Source organism: Rhinatrema bivittatum, chromosome 5 (genome assembly GCF_901001135.1).
Source record: "Rhinatrema bivittatum chromosome 5, aRhiBiv1.1, whole genome shotgun sequence".
NCBI classification, from domain to species: domain Eukaryota; kingdom Metazoa; phylum Chordata; class Amphibia; order Gymnophiona; family Rhinatrematidae; genus Rhinatrema; species Rhinatrema bivittatum.
Genome location: NC_042619.1, coordinates 360,338,897 through 360,351,024, shown reverse-complemented (window position 1 = coordinate 360,351,024; position 12,128 = coordinate 360,338,897). Strand labels below are relative to the sequence as shown.

The 12,128-nt window shown below is 43.6% G+C and overlaps 1 protein-coding gene across 3 annotated transcripts in view; it reads right to left on the bottom strand.

Moving 5' to 3' along the window:
* Positions 1–12,128, bottom strand: part of UGGT2 (UDP-glucose glycoprotein glucosyltransferase 2) — a 1,031,439-nt gene that overhangs the window by 942,841 nt on the left and 76,470 nt on the right. For all 3 annotated transcript variants that reach the window (XM_029604715.1, XM_029604718.1, XM_029604716.1), the window contains exon 5: positions 5,842–6,016. In XM_029604715.1, coding sequence (XP_029460575.1) covers positions 5,842–6,016 — 175 coding nt within the window. The remainder of the gene's footprint in view (positions 1–5,841; positions 6,017–12,128) is intronic.

The window sequence follows — 12,128 nt, the reverse complement described above, 5'->3', positions numbered from 1 at the left end:
GATACGATAATGATTCTTGGAAGCCTCTTCCAATAAATGTGTGAGACAAGACTCTAGGGGGAGTTGTGTCCTGTTTAAAAAAAGGCTTATACTCAACATGGGGGTATGTGATTTGCTCTTTGATTTCTGACTTGGGATTCTCTGCAGTGACATTTGGAGCAATGGCTACTGATGGGTCTGCTAGTTTTACCCAGCATGGCCCTGAAAACTATGAGGTCCATACTCAGAAGCATTTATAGACAGATAACTCACAAGCAAGCCATATAAATGAATATTTGGGCATTTAGCCAGCTATATTTAGTCAGCAAAGTTAAGGGCACTCCAGGAGCGTAACTGGGAGGAGCTGAATTAGCCAGCTAAGTTAACCGGCTAACTACGATATTCAAATTTAGCCACTTAACTTAGCTGACTGGTTGGGCTAAAGAGCTATCCTAAAGATAGCTGGCTATATTCAAAGGTGAGGCTGCACTACTGAATATTGGCGGTATATTCAATAGTGTAGCCACACTATGGAATATGGCTGTCTAACTTCATCCAGCTAATTTTCCTATCCAGACAGTGACTGATATGCACGGACCTCAAGGAAGTCAGTGTAATATATCTAGGCTCCTAGATACCTTGTGGAACCCTGGGGCTAACCCATGGACCAGAACATCCTTGTAGGAATGCTAAAGGAATTTGCTGAACTGTACTTTTCACAGTACAGTGAGATGAACTTTGTGAAAAGCTGTGAGTACTGGTAACAATTTGTTTGAAGAGAAGCTATGATACTTAGAATGTTTCAGAAACTGTGGGGCCGATACAATAAAGTTGCGCCCGCTCTCTTAACGCGCCATGGCACCTCAAAGGGGGGCGCCATGCAATATTCAAATTAGGGGGTCGCATTAGCAAGGATGCGCTAGGGTCGCAAGCAACCCTAGTGCATCCTTGCGAACCCAAAGGTATGCCAGTCACGAAAACCGATGCCGATAAACCCGGTGTTGATTTTCGTGACCACCATATGGCAGTAAGGGAAACCGGTTTTTGTGATGGGCCCGATCGTCAATTTTTTTTTCTTTTATTTCTTTTCTTTCTTTGATGTGCACATCTATTAACGCCTGCTCCTGGCAGGCGTTAATAGATAACAGTTAAATGTGCATCAGAGACACACATTTTTCTTTTTGCATCAAGAGTGAATGCCTAATAGCCTCATTCACATGCATCTGCATGAGAAGAGCGTTATTACATTCACGCCACGTTAGACGCGCGTTGAATTGGTGCTAATCCCCTTATTGCATTAGGGGATTGATCAGCGCCTATTCTACCCGTGTCCAACTGCACGTTAAGAGTGCGCTCGGCTCAGCGCACCATATTGCATCGGCCATCAAATTCAGGAAACTGTAATAGAAGAAGAGAAAATGTAAAAGTATATTTGTTTTCTTGCTGCTCATCTCTGCTGTTGATTGCTGTGAGTCATCCTTTTATGTAATTTTTATTATTGTAAACTGTTGGTAACCCAAGAAAAATAAAGGTTTTCCTGATTTTTGAAGATATGCTGTTAGTGGGACTTTATTACTTAATCTCCCAACATAGATTTGAGATGCGAGTCTCAAGGAGCATACTCTTCTCCTAAATCTGGTCCTATACCACTGAACTGCATTCAAACTGGAAGGCTAGTGTTCATTACCTACTGGTTCTAATGCAGGCAGTACATCTGCTTTTAAAGTTGGTGCCATCTTTGCAGCACAGCAGCAAATTCAGAATGTCACCAGCCAACCTCACATCACACTCTGAATCGCACATGGCTATGTGTGCAGTTCAGAGTTTGATGTGAGATCAGTCAACACCAGTTTGAATATGCTACCTTGCTAGCTGGAATTCCCTCCTCTGGGTGAACACTTTGGGAGAAGAAAAATCAAGTGTGACCATAAAGGGCTGGAGTAAGGTGGGGAAGCCTGGCCCAAAACTATCACCCCTGCCAGTACTCTTTTTTTTTTTTTTTTAAGGCACGAAAGGTATGGAGGTCTAGTCCAGAGAACTTATTTGTATTTTGGGTGAGGGAAGCGTCCTGGAGGCCCAAAGTTGATTTTGGAGAGAGGGACTAGATACCTAACCTGGATTTCAGGAAAGGGGTTTTGGGTGCTGTTGCCTTTCTAATGAAGGAAATTTAATTACACTACAAGTGCTATATTTAATTTACAGCATCATGGAGTATCACAAACTTCACAGATATAAATACTGGCTACTATATCCAGCATTAATGCCTGGTTACAAAGAGTTCAGTACAATTAACTGACTCTGAACAGAAGTGACAGCTACAAGGAGCACCATTTTATAGAATTTAGCAGAACAATCAGATGTCTCTTTTATTCTGTTCTACAGCATGTAGTATAATGCACTACTGAGTGGGAAGCAACAGTAATGATATTGCTTTGGAGTATGCATATATGCACCTAAGTATATCAGCTATAAATATATTACATTTTATATAACAACTGTATTATTACACACCACACCTTTGCAGAGCATAAATAAATATAAATCAGCAAAAAAAATATTTGGTTCACATATCTATAGACCAAACAATAAATCACAAAAAATAAATAGCTCATAACAAAATAAATCAAACATTCACTGAGGATATGGCATCACCTACACTGGCCCGTTTATAAGCAGGGATTATAGCCCCTTAAAAGCCTAGCAAAACAGCAAGGTCTTAAGATATGTTGACTAGACCAGTGTTTCCCAATCAGTGTGCCATGGCAAGCTGGTGTGCCTTCATACTCGATCAGGTGTGTCACGGAAAAGTCACCACTACCTGACACAAATTTCTAGGTCAGCACCATGCAGCAACAACGGACACCAGCAGAGGCTCATAAACTCTTATGATTTCCTTTCTGAGAGCAAGTATAATCATGCATGCCACTTCTTAGCTACAGCATGAGCCTTGGGGTAGCAGTTAACAGTCAGCGAGCAGGGTCCAGAGATCTGGGACCCACTTTATGTAGTATACACATTGCACACAGCACTGCCTCATCTTCCCCTTCTTTTAAGTCCATCCAGTCTCAGTTTTATCCCCAGGCTAAGTGAGACAGGGAAAGTGTTGCTGAACACTGAATGTGACTCACGTTGAGTTTTGAGAGCAGCAAAAGTGATGGAGGTCTGGCAGTCACATGCGGCAGATAAGGTGACTAACCAATCTGGCAGCCAATGCTACACTGACATCTCCCTTCTCCTGAACATGTATCTTTGCCCCAGCTACCCCTGTCTTAGTGTTTTCCTAGATCTTCTTTTAACAAAGTGAGTTCTCTTGATGTCTGCAATGCCTGCTCCTTGGAAATGAGTGTGCCACTCAACATTTTTGCTAATGTAGGCGTGCTTTGGGTATGAAAAGGTTGAGAAATACTGGACTAGACTGCAAAGGCAACGAATATATTTAACCATGCCATCCTTTTAGGTAACTTGAACCCCCACCAAGAAGCATATTATAAGCTAAAATTAACATTTTAAAAAACTGTATAGTGCAGCTCTATAGATGAAATATGATCAGAATATCTGCAACCCATTAACATCCTTTCTGCTGTGTTTTGTAGGAGTTGAATTCTATGGACAGCTTTCTTAAGAAGACTAAGGTATAAACTGTTGCAATAATCAGATCTTGACATAACAAATGTTTTAATCAGGATGACAAAGTCTCTCTGCTCCAGGCAGTGGCTCAATGTTTTGTCCTCCTGGACAAAACAAAAAATCTGGGCATGCAAAGATTATAGTTAAGCGTAACTTCCAGGCTTTTCATTTGAGTTTTCACTATGAGAGGAGTAAGATCCAAGACAAGAGACACATATTCCATAGCTGCGACAGTGATTTACCTGCAAGGAAGGCTTCTGACTTCTTAGGCTTAAGCATCAGGTTGTTGCCAGACATCCACAAGCTAATGGTCTGTAGACACTCAGGGGCCGACGCAATAAAGTGCGCACAAAAAAAAAAAGTGCATCCAAACTGGACACCCATTTTCTTTAATGCACGAACATCCACCTCTCTTGGGCACCCAATGCAATATGTAAATGAGCTCCCACGTAAAACGGACGCACTAGTCATAAATTGTGCGTCCTTAGAGCACTCTTGGTATCAGGCGCCCATGTCACATGGCTGTGCGCAGGTTATCAAAATGGACGCTCAATTTACGAGCGTACATTTTATCCCACGGCAGCATATTTACTGGCACAATAATCAGGGCCTGAAGCGTATATATTGTGTGCCCAGAAATGTTTTCCCCCCCTCAAGCCTTTTTTTTTTTTTTTTTGAGGATGCTACTTTCTTTTGGTTTCTCCTACTTGTATCGCAACGATCCTAGGTAGGAGGAACCATGGAAAAGCAGTATTTTTTTGTTTTTAAGTAGACCCCTTGACATACAGCAAGACTTTATGCCTGCTCTGGGGCAGGCTTAAAATTTGATGGGTTAAAAAGTATGTGTTGGGCACATGGCAATTTTTTGCATCGGGGGTAATAGCTAATAGCCTCATCTACATGGCATTTACATGTGATGAGCGCTATTAGCTATGCCTTTGTTTGGATGTGCATTTTGGAGGTGCTGATCCCCTTATTGCATTGGGGGTTACAGACGCGCGGTTTCACTCGTTATCCTGTGCACTAGGCTGGGTGCACTTTATTGCATCAGCCTCCATATCTTTATCACATTCTGACCAACATTTTCTCCCAATACCACAAATAGCTGCATGTCATCAGTATAGATTGGGAACTGCATATCCAACTGCCTAACAACCTCCCTTATAAGTCTGATATACAAGCTGAGCAGTAATAGGGATAGTATGGACCACTGACACCCATAGGAGACCCATGCTAGAACCAATAACAAACCTTCAAAAACAACTTGTTGAGACCAGCCATCTAAAAAAATATTGCAACCAAGCCAAAGCCAGGACACCTATGTCACAGGAGTCTAGATGGCATGATCTATTGTGTCAAAGACAGAGGTCAGGTTGAGCAAAATTATTCAATACTGTGCACCTTGATTAAATGAATACAGCAGATCATTAAGCAACGATATCACCATTTTGGTGTTATGCTCCTTGCCAAATGCAGACTGCCTAGAATTTAAAAGTCCTTTCTCATTCACAAAACCCTTTAAATTCCTGAAAGACTGCCCTTTCAATATTTTTGGCAAGGAAAGAAAAGTTAGATATTGGCTGGAAATTAATCAAGTCCGTCAGATCCAGGGGACTTTAGAAATTCTACAGAAAAGAATCATTTTCCATTTGATAGGAAAAGGGAGGAGGAATAGCCTAGTGGTTAGAGCAGTGGGCTACGAACCAGGAGACCAGGGTTCCAGTCCTGCTGTCGCTCCTTGTGACCTTGGGCAAGTCACTTTACCCTCTATTGCCTCAGGTACAAACTTAGATTGTAAGCCCTCTGGGGATAGGGAAATACCTACAGTACCTGAATGTAAACCGATGTGATATCTCAGATCGAATGTCGGTATATAAAAATAATAATAAATATTTGCAATGCTCCCTTCCCATATTCAATTTTGTCAAATACGTAAACAGTAAATTTTAAAAAACTGTTTTAAACACACATTTTTTCACTCAAAGTCCAATTATAGTGGTGTGTCTCACAGCACTGTTTATTTCTGCCTTCAGGCAGCACCCAGATATAACATGAAAACAGAGCTCTGTAAAGGTTTTGCACATTTTTCCTACTTTCACGACAGCCTGCTGCCACTTTCCTCACCATTTGCAAGTAGAACCGCCACACTGCATGGATAAGTAAAGCACACCGAAAAGAGATACTAAGATGATAATCTTCATCCAATACCCCCCAGCAGTTTTCAGTAACGCATACCTGAATGTAATGCCGAAGAACATAAAGGATTTCCCCTTTCAGAGCTTTTTCAGAAAGGATTTTGTGAAACTTAACAAATCCCTTTGTACCGACTTCTGCATAAAGGATAACAACCGGAACGTCTTGGCTGAGCGTAGGAAACTTATGATCTCTTTTGTACAAATACGGTTTTGCCCTAGAGGGGATTAGAAAATAAAAACAGATTACAATTCTCAGATTCAATCCTGATTTTTAAGCAGGAATTCAAGCTATAACACGCTCTAAAAATCTGATGGAGAAGAGTAAAAGAAACAATGGTCTGAATATCAGAGTGATCGTTAAGCCCATTACAGCAACTGTTTTTCAAATGTCTCTTTTCAGATTAGCTGAAAAAAAAAAATAAGAGCAACAATTGAAGGTGATTTTATTAATAATAAACAATCTAAATTCTTGAACACTTCCTGCATTTATTCTTAATGGATGCTTTAATTACATAATCCTCACTATACTTACTGGAATAAATACTATAAGAAACAAAAATACAATTAATTGCAGTACTTTAATAGCAATAAATGTATCCTGTTCTAAGTCAATGTGTCTATGTAATACTTTTTCAACTGAACATGAAACTAATGTGCTCTGAACTTTCAATACTTCAGAAATACACAAGTCCGTCACAGACAGATTAAGAATCAACTTTCACTGCAGGCAATGAACAAAAGTTCTGGCATGGGAAGGAGGAACATTATTAGAATGCAACTACAGCAAGGTAAACTCACATAAAGAGCAGGAAGGGACAACCCACACATTTCAAAACCAGAAACCAAGAATCACATCACTTTATTCTGGCACAGCAGGTGGAGGTACTGGAAGCAGAGGGAATTTGCTCTCACAGATCCTACTGAGCCAAGGTTAGAAAGGCCATGTGGAGATGGAGGGCCTGTTCCAGCGACAAGGAGATGGAGAGAGATGGCCTTCTAGTGGAATGCTTCCCAAGCCTCTCCTAGAGGCACAACTAGCCAGCCAGTTGCCACAACGAATATGCATGAGATAGATTTGCATACATTGGAAATCCAGTGTATGCAAATCTATTTCGTGCAGATTTCATTACAGGTATCTTGTTAGGTGTGCCTCTATGAGAGGATTGGGAAACACTGTTCTAGTGTTTGTACAGCAGTTCCTCTCTCATGCCATGTCTTGGCAGGAAGACCTCACTCTTCCAATTAAGCAGACATTAAGAAGACATTTTCAGTCTGCTCATCAGCCTTGAAAATGCATGTTATCAAGAATGACCAAATGAAAGGGATTTTCAAACCCAGGTAAAGATGCCTTCTTTCGGGCTCTTAAAACTTTGCTTTAAGCAAAGTTTCCGCCACTGTCACAAGACAGCCATCCCAACCTCACATCCATCTTGGAGGTGAAAGGTGAAGAAAAGCCAGAAACACGTTAGCCAATTCAGAGTTTTGTAGACAAGGAAAATCCAAAAAAAATCCAATTACAACAGCTACAGTAAAATCATCTCAGATCAACTGAAAAAAAATGGAGGTTCATCATCAGATGCATCTTATAAATACCAAAGCGAGTTGCCCTCATATTTGGAAGGGCTGTGAAGGAAATATCTTATGACTTATTCTGCAGCAGTTTGCGTCATTCCAGCATTTACTATTAACTTGATTAACCATAACTGAATACATACAGTGCCCAGCAAAAGTTTTCACACCCTTATAGATTTTCCACATAATGCTGTCTAAAAATGTGAATCAAAATGCATTAGTTTGTTTCATCTTGAAAGATCAATTATAGAAATATTCCAAAAGCAAAAAAGAATTTAAAAAAATCAAAGTCTTGACTGCATAAGCCCTCATATCCTTTGTCACAGGAAACCCAAGAAAGCTGTGGTTCAAAAAATTGCCTCAACGTGGTCCATAATAAGTTAAATAGCACCCACCTGTGTCAAATTACAGTAGTGAAGCAGATTCAAATACTCATGGATGAAGAATCAAGCTGCTTCTGTTCTATGAATTGTATTTGAAGCAAAGGTTAAAATATGCCAAACAAGGAACTGGCAAAAGAACTCTGGGATAACGTTATTCAAATGTACAGGAAAGCTGTAAGAAAATTTCCATTTGTGTGAATATCCCTTGGGGCGCTATCAGGTCCAACATTGTAAAATGGATACTGTGTGGCACCTCCAATACCCTACCATGATCAAGCTATCCCTACAAAGTCAGTAACCAGGGAGTAAGGAAACTGCTGCAGAAGGTCACTGAGAGGCCTAAGATTTATTTAAAGGAGCTACAGAAGTCTCTGGCTGAGACTGGGAAAAATGCTGACTTTTCAACAATTTCAAGATTATTCCTCAAACATGGCCTGCATAGGAAGATGGCTAGAAGGTAGCCACTGCTGAAGAAAAGTCATATGTTGTGCTGCATAGAGTTTGCAAAGAAATACTGAAGGGACACAATATGCATGTGGGAGAAGGTTTTGTGGTTTGATGAGACAAAAGTGGCCCTTTTTGGTCTCGATGCTAAGCAATATGTGTGGTGTAAAACTAACCCAGCACATCACCCTGCTAACACCTTTCCTACAGTAAAGCACAGTAGGGGCGGTATTATGTGGTGGGGATGCTTTGCAGCAGCAGGGGCAGGGAAGCTTGTGAAGATGGAGGAATAGATGGATGATGCAATTTGTGAAGGCAGACACTGAAGGAACATTTTTTCCAGTCTGCTACAGACCTGGGAGACTATTCACCTTTCAGCAGGACAATGAGTCTAAGCACAAAGCAAAAGCAACAATGGAAGAATGGAGGGGGCGTGGCCACCGCGGAAGATGGCTGCTTGAACGTGGAGCTCCGTTCTTCCCCAAGCTGCAATTAAGACAGACAGCTTGCTAACCCCTGCGAAACTCCACAAAAAATAGTGATCTGTAATTCGGATGCCATCATGTCTCAGATCGCTAAAAAAAGACTCCCGATCTCAGGCAGTTCTCCTACAAACCCGGGGAGGACGATCCAGGGCCTAGTGCAGCAGAGAGCCGGGGAGTGGAGCACATGGCGTCTGGTGCAGCTGTGGAGGCCCCGGAGTTGAAGGTGGGTGGCATTCCCTCTCGGGAGGAGTTTAGAACATGGTTTAGAGAAATAAGAACTGAAATGTCTGCTTTTAAACAAGAAATGAGAGAATTAATAACAGACATGAAAGAAGAAATCTCTAGCCTTGGCAGGAGAGCGGATGAGTGCAATATGAGACAGGATGCACAGGACGCTAAATTTGATCAAGTGGATAGCCACATGGCTGAACTACAACAGGAAAATTCTGCTCTCCTCCTAAAAGTGGAGGATCTAGAGAATAGGGCGCGCAGAAACAATTTAAGAATCAGAGGAGTGCCAGAAACAGAGGAATATAAAGATGCAGTAGAAGTGGAAAAAACATATGTGGCTTCATATTGTCACAGGCAGATATAACTAGTCCGGGACAGAGTTCACAGGAAGTTTTGCTGGAGAGGGCGCACCACACCTTGGGCCCCAGAATTGGTGATCGCCCTCGGGATATATTAGCCTGTTTTCATAGATTTCCAGTTAAGGAGCAAGTGCTTGCAATTGCCTGTAAGCAACAAAGCTGGTTGTGGGAAAATCACTCCATCTCCATATTATCAGATCTTTCCCCCATGACACTGAAAAAAAGAGCAGAATTTAAAGACGCCACTGCTGTAATGTGGAAGGAGGGGATCAGATATAGATGGCTGTTTCCTTTTGGTCTGGCGCTGACCATACAGGGAGTTACATCCACGGTTCAAAAGGCAGAGGAAGCAGAACGTATATTGATAGAAGCCGGCTTTATGATTCAGAAGCCTAGACAGCCGACCAGGGCACCTACTGCGGGACGGCTGGTGACACCACGATGGCAGCGAGTGGGGAAAAACAGCAAGCAGCTTCAGCGTCAATCCGGTGACTTTACAATGGGCAAAGCCAACAGCTGAGGATATGTGAAGTCCTTAATTTGTTCTTCAGGACTGACAGCTCGATACAGTAAAGTGGGGCCGCGGTTACCCTGCTCCTAACCCGCTTTCTACTCACTTTTCGGCCGCGTTAGTCCAACCCGCGATACACTATCCCCTTTAACCCATTCTTACCGCCTCTTTAAATCCCCGGGTAACCCCTTCCGCACGCGGCATGTATATCAGATGTAAACGATCAAATTAGCTATTCCCTCCCATACAGTAACACGCGCCCCGACTATCGCTATTTTACCCTGCCGTTTTGCCGCACGTTTCACCTGCTAACTTATCGCCTACCCTTACCCCTGCGTTAGAGGCAGGGGTAATGGTAGACGGCAAACTTTCCCCCAAAAGAAACCGAAAATCCCCTCCTCCCGAAGCAGCTCGACATGTGGCAACTTACCTTTTGTTGCTTTTCAGCCCCTTCCCTTCTCTGCCGCCCTCCGGAGGGGGCAGCCAGCAGCGAACGCGGCTCGCAGCGGTCCCCCCCCACGCAGGTCCCGGTTCTCCTGGCTCGGCAACAGCTAGGGCTCCATCGGCCCGTCGATTTGGGCGCTCCAGCCTAACCTCTGCACAGCTCCCAGACTTTGCCAAAAGATGGCACTCAACTTGCCTCCCCTCCCCTTACAGCGTCCATAAAATTTATCTAGCACGAGTCTGGAAACCCACCTTACTAGACCTCCTCCCCTACACAGCACCTAGAAATCTGCCCAGTGTACCCCAATCTAACAATTCTCACTGTCCCCATTATCCGAACACTACCATCACCTGCAATTCAACCTCCATCATCCAAACGTACTTCAGACCCGCAGTTCATTTCCTCCCCTACACATACCCTCCAAACGCACACAGACGGGTGTGCTTTCATTGGCCGGAACGCCCGTCAATTTGGGCGCACCGGCCAATGAAAGCACATAGACTGGCGTGCTTTCATTGGCCAGAGCGCCCGTCTATTTGGGCGCTCCGGCCAATGAAAGCACATAGACGGGCGTGCTTTCATTGGCTGGTGCGCCCAAATTGACGGGCGCTCCGGCCAATGAAAGCACGCCCGTCTATGTGCGTTTGGAGGGTATGTGTAGGGGAGGAAATGAACTGCGGGTCTGAAGTACGTTTGGATGATGGAGGTTGAATCGCAGGTGATGGTAGTGTTTGGCGTACTTTGGATAATGGGGACAGTGAGAATTGTTAGATTGGGGTACACTGGGCAGATTTCTAGGTGCTGTGTAAGGGGAGAGGGCTAGTAAGGTGGGTTTCCAGACTCGTGCTAGATACATTTTATGGACGCTGTAAGGGGAGGGGAGGCAAGTTGGGTGCCATCTTTTGGCAAAGTCTGGGAGCTGTGCAGAGGTTAGGCTGGAGCGCCCAAATCGACAGGCCGATGGAGCCCTAGCTGTTGCCGAGCAAGGAGAACCGGGACCTGCGCGGGGGGGACCGCTGCGAGCCGCTTTTGCCGCCGGCTGCCCCCTCCGGAGGGCGGCAGAGAAGGGAAGGGGCTGAAAAGCAACAAAAGGTAAGTTGCCACATGTCGAGCTGCTTCGGGAGGAGGGGATTTTTGGTTTTTAGGTTTTCATGGGTTAAAGTTGGGATCCACTTCCTGGTGCCTGTCATTTCAAATGTCATTTGAAATGACATTTGAAATGACAGGTACCAGCGCACCCAGGATACTGTATAGGCGCTGTATTAAGCGCCCATACAGTAAAATGGGTTGCGCGGGCCTAACGCTTCGCAGACGTGGCTTGCATTTGCAAGCAATTTAAATAGAGTATCGAGCAGTATGTGATCAGAACAGTGTGTGGGGCAAACGAGGGTGCGCTGGGCACTGCCGCACTCTTTTTGTAACGCGGCCTTACTGTATCGATCTGCAGGGAGGATGTTTTTTGTGCTGTGACAGTTCTTTTTGTTTCAGGTCACAGAACTTGGTTTCCATGGGAACAGCACTTGTTTCACAGTTCTACTAGGGGTTGTAAAATGTTTTTCATATGCATTAAGAGTGGTTGTGAGGCTCGGGGGGGGGAACGACATGAGATCAATATTAACTAATTTTGCTCCACAGAATATGCGAGCTGGCAGGTGCTTTTATGAAAGTCTCCATGTATTTTTGACCTTCTTTCGATCCCTTTTTAATTTATGTTTAAATTATGATTGAGCAATTATCTATGCTGTCCCTGAATGTTAAAGGGCTTAACAGCCCGAGGAAACGCCAGTTTCTGCGCGCTGACATTCTCCGTTCAGGGTCAGCTATTATATTATTACAAGAGACGCATTTGCGGAAACGCTATGAATCCCTTCTACAGTGGTCCCTGTACCCTACACAA